This window comes from Sciurus carolinensis, chromosome 3 (assembly GCF_902686445.1).
Source record: "Sciurus carolinensis chromosome 3, mSciCar1.2, whole genome shotgun sequence".
NCBI classification, from domain to species: Eukaryota; Metazoa; Chordata; class Mammalia; order Rodentia; family Sciuridae; genus Sciurus; species Sciurus carolinensis.
Genome location: NC_062215.1, coordinates 175,331,547 through 175,340,871, shown reverse-complemented (window position 1 = coordinate 175,340,871; position 9,325 = coordinate 175,331,547). Strand labels below are relative to the sequence as shown.

Sequence of the window (9,325 nt, the reverse complement as noted above, 5' to 3'; positions counted from 1 at the left end):
GGCCTGGGGCTAGGCCTCGGGGGGCTCCCATAATGCAAGGGGTGTGGCCTGTTGGCTGGGGAGGCTGGGTGGACACAAGGGTGGCCTCTCTTGCCCTGATGAGCAGATACCCAGAGCACCCTGTGGGCACTGGCCCCGTCACGGTGTGGTGTGAGGGACGCACAGGCTCAGGACTGGAGAGACCCAGGTCTTTTCTGGCCCACACACTCTGAGCCCTGAACATGTCTTCCCTTCCACCCCAAGTGAGGTGGAGGCCTGGTGCACAGAGTGCCTGGAAGAGGAGGTGCACCCCAGTGCCCTGGCCTGGGCCCGAGGGTTCTCCAGGATAGCTTGGGGACAGGTCTCGTGGCCTTTGGTGGCCAGGCTCCCCACAGGTCTGGGTTTCAGCTTTCTAGCCCCAGGTTGCTGGCCTTTGCCCTTCCAAACTCTGCAGAGCACAGCTCCCATGCAGCCTTGCCTCTTGGAAGCTTTCTGGTGTCTTCTGGAGATTTCCCAGCAGTTCTCCATTTCCTGAGCGTGTCCGCTCTGCAAATGCTTTCTCCCATGCCAGCTCACTTACCCCTCACCGCATCCCTGGGAGATGGGTGCTGCTTTTGCTGTTTACTCGACTAGGAAGGTGGGCCTGGTGTGTGTGGGGGGGACTCATTTAAGGTCACATAGCCAGCTCAGTGACCTTCTCAGTGGGAGAAGCAGAACAAAGCTTCTCCCCAGGCCTCGAGGACTCCAAAGCTTGTAATTGTCACTTTGCCTAATTTCCTTTGCCTCTTCTCTTCCTGGGAGTGAGTGGGTTTCTATGAGCAGGGCCAGGCCTGGTGGCTCAGGGATCGTGGATGCCCACGTGCTAGCCATGTGGCTCATGGAAGTGCAACCTGTCCCTGGGTTGGGGACCTCGCTACCTGAGGGCCCAGAGCTTCCCGTTGTGTCCTGGCCATGGCCTGCTCCAGGGCCAGGTGGGAAGGTCTGACCAAGGAGGTGGCCAGGTGAGCCTGTGACTCTGACCTGCTCTGGACAGTTGCAACTCCTGGCTCTGTGTTTGCTCCAGGAAGTCCTATGCTGAGGGTCCTGGACAGTCCTCACTGCCCAGACTGCAGATCAGGCCCTCCTCCTGTCCAGGGCCTCAGGTGTCCCCAAGCTCATCTATTTTCCTTCTCTCCTCTCCACAGCCAGGAAGACAGGCGGGAATAGGGTGTTTCTGGGACAGCAATGGGTGAGCCAGGTCAGCCATGCTTGGCAGCTGCTCCTGTGGGTCCCAGGAAGTCAGCAGACACCAGAGCCCTGCATTTGCCCAGGACCTGGGGCTTCGCAGCAGCTCCCAGAGCTTCCGGCTGTGCATTTTTGGTTTATTTGCTGTTGTGTGCAGCTGAGTCCTTGGCACCCTGTTCTAGGCTGATGCCACCAGTCAAGCTCAGGAGATGAATGTATACACCAGGAAACCAGGGGAGCCGCCTTGGGACGGGCAGGGAGGCAGCAGGATGTCACTAGTTCTGAAGGGTCACTCTGCTGGGGCCGTCTCGAGCTCAGGCCAGGCCAGGCCAGGGCACCCAGGAATGGGGCTATCACCATGATGGTCACTGACCCTTACCCTTTAGGGGCTTCAGCCTGAGGGTGTCTTTGCTTGCTGCTATTGCTGGGGACTGGCAGGAGCCCTCTGCCTCTGGGAGGCAGCCATGGGTCCTGCCCATCCTTCCCAGGACTCTGATCACCTTCAAAGGGTCCACGGTGGATTTCGGCTGTTCAGAATGTGCGCAGTGGTGCGCGTGTTCTGGGGATGGGGGCGTGGATGGTGCTCAGCCCCTGTATCCTTGTCCCAGGGGCTGCATTTGGGGTCCTGCCCCAGGTTGCTCCTCTTTCATGGTGGCTGCCCCTCTCTTCAAGGTTTGATTCTGTTCCTCTGGAGTAAAGTAGTTTACTCTCAGGGGACCCCAGAGTCCTTTCTCCCAGGATCCTGGGGACCATGTGCCCCTGTGCTTCCCACAACCTCCCTGTGCCAAGACTCTGTTTACATGTGGAGTTCCCGGGAAGGCAGTCCTGGTAGGGGCTCCTTGAGGTCAAATTCCCAGCCCCCAAGCCCAGACAGTGACTCATGGGGACTGGGGGTACTTGAAGGAAGGAGTCACCTCCAGTTGCTGTTAAACAGTGACGATCCTACTCCACAGTTCTCAATCAGGGGCCATGGGCCAGACTTGATGCTCCACCTGTATAGTCAGTGTCTCAAACCCCCTTACGGTAGTGACTGCCTCACAGCCCACTGTGCAGGCAGGCCAGTGGAGGCACGTAGCTCAAAGTCTCCGGGTCCTGGGGCTTTGTCCTGGATCCCTCCCAGAGCTTTTCAAGGAACTGAAGGTCACCAGCTCTCTGGAGGCTGGTGGTCACACATGAGGATTTCTGGGCCTCACCTGGACAGAGGGAAGGCATCAGGTCTGGGAGGAGGTGGGGAGCCAGCCCTCCAGCTTGTGCCATCTGTCCTTCCTAGGGTCCCCTTGCCCCAGGGGCAGTTCTGATAAAATCACTTCCAGCCAGGGAGCTGAGGGCAGAGTGGATGCAGGATGGTGGGCAGCCCCTGTGCTCATTTGGGGAGCAGAAGGAGGCTGGGGTGGGGCATCCTCCTCTCTCCACTAGGTTCCCCCATCCCAGTGATATTGCCCCCCAACAGGCCATGGGGCAAAGGCCATGAGAGGGTAAGGAGCTGGGGATTTGGGCTGAGGAGAGGAGTACCAGGAGCCGGTGGGGAGTGAGGAGGGCCAGCTCTGGGCTAGACTCTGTTCATCCCTTTTGTCCAGTGACTCTGGGTCTGGAGGGAGACTGGGGGCTTCTGGGCAGTCCTGGGAAGGCCCAGCACCTGGATGTGGGGCTGCAGGTCTGAGGGAGGAGGCAGTGAGTGGGAGACTGCAATCCTGGGACGGGGTGGCAGGGGAGATGGAGAGCAGGGTGAGCCCCTGGAGCACCTGGACTTGGGGGCTGGTGGGGCAGAGACGGGACCCCTGACAAGGGCTGGCGGGTGGGCAGCGGTGAGGCCCAGGTCGCTGAGGCTCGCTCTCTCTGAGGCTGTCTGCCCATCCTCCAAACGGGCTGCCGAGGGCTCCAGGGAGAAGGTGCTCCTGGACGCTCGGTCGCCCGGCCCCTGTGGTCCAGGAGGGCGCCGGGTCGGAGGTGAGCGCGGCCTGGGTCCTGCGTCCCGCGGCCCCGGGGCGGTCCTGCTCCCTGGCGACGTTCCAGCCGCGACAGGCGGGGCGGCGGGGCGGCGGGGCGGCGGGGCAGCGGGGCGGCGGGGCTGGCGGCAGCTGTCAGTCGGTCAGTCCGCAGCTCTCGGGGTGGTGCGCGGTCGCAGGCAGCATGGTAGGTGAGCGGGACGAGCGGGGGATGGGCCCCGGGGCGCCGCCTGGGTTCCCTCTGCCCTTTTGGGGCCACGGACGCCAGCGGGGCTGCGGGTTGCGCTGGGCGACCCTTCCTGGTGGCGGGTGCGTCTCTCGCCCAGCTCCAGCCCCGCCGCCTGGGCTGAGGGTGCCCCGGAGCAAGGGTAGCGGGACCCCGGAGTGGCAGTGCCAAGGTGTCAGATACTTGGCTTTGAAGGGTTCAGGTGGTAGAAAGCAGTCAACCAAGTTTTGGATCTGGCGTTATTGTTTTTTACTGATTGGGTCCCCACAGCCAGGTGGGTGCTCACCGTGCCCCTGGGTAACCAGCCAGGGCCTGTGTCAGTACTTTTCATGGATTAAACTCCTGGATCCTCCTGAAAAGAGGACCACAGCTCAGAGAGGTTCCCTCCCCCAAAGTCACACAGCCTGGAATTAGGGAGCCTGGGTTTGAACAGGGACAGCTGCTTCCAGAGTCCTTGTTTTTAGAGACCATGAGATCCTGAGCCTTGTGCCTACTTTACGGATGCACAAACTGGTCACCTCTCCTAAGTCCATGGCTTCAGAGGGAGACACCCGCAGGAGGCTGCCGATGGCAAAGCCCGTGCTTGAGAGGACCCGCCATTTATTCAAGGGTTTCAGTAGATCAAGAAAGTTAGAATCAATGCCCGGTTTTATCATTTTTAGGATGCGTGTTTTTATGTCTCTGAAGTTGTAATGCACCTTATATGGATGGGAGAGGCTTTTTGTTTTTTCTGGTCCATAAAATAATGATCATCTTAGCAGGCACTTTTGGTTTGATGAGTTGGGACAGAGCCAGGATTCCCTAACTGACTTTTCTGGATGTCTCTTCTCTCCACTCCACAGACTCCTCTCTGCCTCAATTGCTCCATCCTCCCCAGAGACCTGTCCCCAGGGGATGCAAGGATCCCCACACCCTGCAATGACAGTGAGGCCACAGTGTCCTTTGACCCCGAGGACTTGAACCTGACGGACGAGGCACTGAGATTCAAGTACCTGGGGCCGCAGCAGATAGAGCTGTTTGCGCCTATCTGTGCCACCTACCTGCTGATCTTTGTGGTGGGCACCGTGGGCAACGGGCTGACCTGCCTGGTCATCCTGCGCCACAAGGCCATGCGCACACCCACCAATTTCTACCTGTTCAGTCTGGCTGTGTCGGACCTGCTGACGCTGCTGGCGGGGCTGCCCCTGGAGCTCTACGAGATGATGCACAACTACCCCTTCCTGCTGGGCGCCGGCGGCTGCTACTTCCGCACGCTGCTCTTAGAGATGGTCTGCCTGGCCTCGGTGCTCAACGTCACTGCTCTGAGTGTGGAGCGCTACATAGCCGTGGTGCACCCATTCCGGGCCAGGTCTGTGGTGACGCCGGCCAACGTGCGCCGCCGGCTGGGGGCCATCTGGGGCCTCGCCCTGCTCTGCTCCCTGCCCAACACCAGCCTGCATGGCCTCCAGCAGCTGCGTGTGCCCTGCCGGGGCCCCGTGCCAGACTCCACCGTGTGCATGGTGGTCAGTCCCCGGGCCCTCTACAACTTAGTGGTGCAGGTCACCACGCTGCTCTTCTTCTGCCTGCCCATGGCCACCGTCACTGTGCTCTACCTGCTCGTGGGGCTGCAACTGCGAAGGGAGAGGCTGCTCCTGCTGCAGCAGGAGGCCAAGGGCAGGGGCGTCAGGGTGGCCAGAGACAGCGACACCCCCAGGCTCCAGCTGCAGGACAGAGGCCGGAGACAAGTGACCAGGATGCTGTGTAAGTGCGGCTGCAGGGCAGAGGGCTGAGCAGGCTCTGGGTAGGAGGCAGGGGCCCCGGGGGCCTGGTGAGGGAGCTGAGGGCCTGGCTCTGGGCAGGCCAAGTGGGTGGGTTGGGGGCCTTGTCTCCTGGAGAGTGTGGGTGTCCACCCCAACAGGTACGTGGACTCTTGCAGATCACCCTGCTGGAAATTTACACCAGAGATTAGTGTTAATGGCTCGCAGTAGGATTGACTGCATAATTTGTGGGGCCTGATACACAACGAACACTTAGGGTCTCTCCAAAAGTTATTAATTATTGTTAATCAATTATTATTATCACTTATTATAGCTGCTCTCGAGTCAGCAGCAATAGAACATTAAGCCAAGCCTAGGGCCCTTCCAAGCTTGGGACTCTGTGCAAATGTAAAGGTCACACACACCAATCTGGCTTTGGTCCACAGGAAGGCGTGCGGCTGGGCCTCGGGAGGACAGAAGCAGGGATCCGAACCCCAGAACTCTCTCCCTGCTCGTGAGCACGTCCTAGCTCTGTTCTGTCTACCGCAGCCTGTACAGCACAGGCACTGCACGCAGTCCCTCTTCTAGGGAGCTGCCCTCTTCCCTTCATGGCTTTTGAAAAATTCCAGGGAAGAGTTCCGATTGGTTAGCTCAGGCCATGGTTCACCCCGTGGGCCAGAGGGGCAGGATGCTGAGAGTTACAGCCCCCGGAGGAGCCACACAGTGGGATCTGGGGGAACATGTTCCCCAAAAGAGGGGCAGGAGAGCTGGAGATGCAAATGGGAACTTCCTGCGTGCTGTGTCTGCGGTTCTTGGGAGCCATGGGTGAGACCATCTGTGCGCAAGAGGCTCATCAGGAGGTGTGTTTGTGTGCACAGCAGAGGAATCAGGGTGGAAGTGAGGATTGGGGTAGACCAGGGCACACCCCTCTGGACCTCACTGTGACCAAGACCTGGCAAGCGATGCCAGCTGACACTGGTTCCCTCTGCCCCAGCTCAGCACCCTCAGCAGGGCCTGAGTCGAGTGGAGGAGGGGGTGTCGAGGGCAGGACAAAGCTGCAGACCTTAGAACCAGCCCACTGGGGTCAGCCCTATCCCCAGAACAAGACTCACTCCTCTTGCCCTTTAGGAACAATGTCCCAGAGCCTGGGGTCACATGTATGACCCTGGGGTGGGACTGGCCAAATGTTGTGCTGGCCTCCCCACTCGGCATCATGAAGCCTGCACTACCATCAACTGCCCCGCCTGTGTCCCCCTACTCTTGCCACCCCTCTTCCTCCGAACATGGGTGGAGCCTGCGGTGGGCTCAGCCGGGGCCCTCTCACCCGTGGGAAGGTGGTCTTTTGCTTGCCGGTCTGGGACCCACTGACCTTCTCCCCTCCCTTGCTCCCGGCCTCCTGTCCACCCACTAAGGACCTGCTATGTACCTGGCTGTGTGTTTGTGTGCTGGAGACGTTGTAACAATGCTGTTTGACATCTGGGATTCCGAGGAAACCTTGCTAGGATGTGGTGGGGAGACATTGCAGGGGAAGACAGTGAGCTGGAGAAGCGAGCACAAAATTCAAGACCCACAAACCAAGGTCGCCCAGTGGCCAAGACCTCAGGAAGGGCACAGAGGGTTAACCCGGGGCAAGCAGGAGTCAGAAGGGTGGGGGCCTGGCTAGGGGAGAGCCTCTCAAGGAGAGGGGGTGGTAGTGCAGCACGTGTTCCGCTGGGGCCGGGGGTGCGAAGTTGGGCAGGTTGGGCCAGGGCAGGCTGTGGCAGGTGGCATGTGCACGCGCTCGATCCTGACTGGGTCTCTGTGGTCTCATGACCTTGCTGCCTGCTCCGTTCTCCTGCCTCTTGCTCCTTTCACATCAGTAAGTGTGGCCTCAGAGAAGGCCTGGCTTAGTCTGTCACCCCAGGGGTTCAGCAGTCCTTGCTAGGGGTCCCCCAGTTCTAAATTCCATGGGAGAGAATCTGTTTGGGCCAGCTGGGCTCAGGTGTCACTGGTTCAGTGGACATGGTCAGGGGCAAAGGACACGACTCACTCAGTCGGAAGGGATAGTGTCTCAAAGGGGTCATGTGCCGTCCTCCTGGAAGGGTGCTGTGTTGGGTGGCCTGTGCGGTAGGAGGAGGTGGGAAATGGAAGGCAGGAAAGGCTGTCCAGAGCCCCGGCACCCAGCCTCCCTTCTCTGTCTTTGCAGATGTGCTGGTCATGGTGTTTGGCTTCTGCTGGGCCCCGTTCCACACCGACCGCCTCATGTGGAGCCTTGTGTCCCACTGGACAGAGGACCTGCTCTTGGCCTACCAGTGCGTCCACATCGTCTCTGGCGTCTTCTTCTACCTCGGCTCAGCTGTGAACCCTGTGCTCTACAGCCTCATGTCCAGCCGCTTCCAGGAGACCTTCCGGGAAGTTCTGGGCCTCGGCACCCACTGCCACCGCCGCCCCCACGGCAGTTCCCACAGCCTCAGCAGGCTGACCGTGGGCAGCACCCTGTGTACCGTGGGCACCCATGGAAGCAGGGTCCAGCCTCTGGCTGAGAATGACGGCCAAGAAGAGACAGAACCCTCCTAAATGGAGCCCGGAAGCAGCTTCACCCCGAGGGCCACGTGCCGCCTGGGGAGCCCACCTGCATTCTCTGCCAGGACGTCCTCACGATCGTCCCCGACTTGCCTTAGACCCTCTGACCAGCTCCCTAGCAACCCCTGTCCCTGACCATGTATCAGATTTGAGGAAAGCGAAGACTGATACCTGATTATTGAGAACCCATATTGTGCCAGGGAACAATATTGAGCTTCACCCCAAGCCCCCAGCTAAAATCCTTCCTTGCAGAACCATCTTGTGAGCTGGAGCTCAGCAATCCTCCCTCTCGGGAGGGAGGCCAGTGGGTCCCCCTCTGAGATCATTCCTCTGCATCCAGCTGTCCTTCCATTTCTTTCTGCAGGTGCCCTGGCACCTGGGACCCTTCTGCACCTAGACTTTTCCTGGCCCGCATTCTGTGCTGGGATCTGTGCCTGTGGAGATGATGGGTGGCAGAGTTTTCCAGGGAACCCAGGGCCTGGCTCTAATCCCAGCCCTGCTGCCACCACCTTGCCTCTTGGCATCAGACAAATCCCCCCCACTTTTCTAAGCTTTGCTTCCTGGTTTGAAAAATGAAAGGCACCCTGACATTCCCCAGGGTCACGCTCTGGCACTAGCTGTGGTTTTCTGTGTGTGTCACTGCTTTTAACACAACCAATGATGCCCTCAGATTAGCGGGACAGACATCACTCCCTACGTCCTTATCACTCACAAACCCTGCTTCCTCCCTGACCTGCCGGGGGCAGGAGCTTCACTTGTCCTGCAGCAGCTGGGGCCAGGATGTGAGCACATTCCCTCCGCCTGCCGCCCTCCTCACCCACATGGAGGCTGCCCTGAGCACCCCAAGTGAGCAGAGCACTGGACCTGCAGGCTTAAGGATCTCGGGCCAAGAGACATGGGCCAACCGTGGCCAGGAATGACCCTGCAAGGGCAGTTCTTCTGGGCTTAATGAGGTGACAGAAGGGACAGGGCTGAGTAACCATGAAATTCCGTCCCACCCTGAATTCCTGGGACCAACCCAATGCTTAGTCAAGAATGAATGAATGAAACTTGTCCAGATGCAAACCTCCTGAGAGGAGGCCTGGCATCCAGGGATGGGAGGTGCAGGGTGACCGGGGGCCTGTCCATCTGGGTTGATCTGCGACAGTCTGCCAGCTTGTGCCCTGGTGGAGGAGATGGTATAGGTAATATTGTTGACTCAATCATATGCATAATAAATGCTTGTTGTAGAATATTTTGGAAGTACAAATAAGCAAACATGAAAACAAATTTTAAAGATTAGAAACCACGCTTGCCGGGGAGGGGCTGCCGGGAGAGAGGTGGGAGCCGTTTAATGGCACAGTTTCTGTCTCACAGGACGGACAGGGTCTGGAGATGGCTGCACAACAACATGAGTATACTGAACAATGCTGAGCTGTCCTCTTTGGTTAAGATGCACACTCTAGGTGCATTTTACAATTTCTTTTTAAAAAGAGGATTGTCAAAAGGGAGAGAAAAAATGTAAAAGCCACCCTGGCGTTGGCCTGTTAAGGCAACTCTGTCTGCACTTGGGTGTTTCTCTGAAGCGTGTTTTACATGGCCACACCCACCATCTACACACGTCTCCCTGCCTTCTCCCCCGCTGATGTTCTCACCAAGCTCAAGGCTGCGTT

The 9,325-nt window shown here is 58.9% G+C and overlaps 1 protein-coding gene across 1 annotated transcript; it reads left to right on the top strand.

Annotated features, from left to right (window-relative positions):
* Nucleotides 1-3,285: 3,285 nt before the first annotated feature.
* Nucleotides 3,286-8,851, top strand: Nmur1 (neuromedin U receptor 1). The gene is made up of 3 exons (XM_047546517.1): nucleotides 3,286-3,336; nucleotides 4,218-5,115; nucleotides 7,297-8,851. The coding sequence occupies exons 1-3, from the start codon at nucleotides 3,334-3,336 to the stop codon at nucleotides 7,665-7,667; spliced, it is 1,272 nt and encodes a 423-aa protein (XP_047402473.1). The 5' UTR covers nucleotides 3,286-3,333; the 3' UTR covers nucleotides 7,668-8,851.
* The last annotated feature ends 474 nt before the right edge of the window (nucleotides 8,852-9,325 follow it).

Bases quoted from the DNA above. Each gene is read 5' to 3' on its own strand.
- Nmur1 (XM_047546517.1), top strand. The intron at 5,116-7,296 runs GTAAGTGCGGCT...CTGTCTTTGCAG, and splicing joins ACAAGTGACCAGGATGCTGT to ATGTGCTGGTCATGGTGTTT.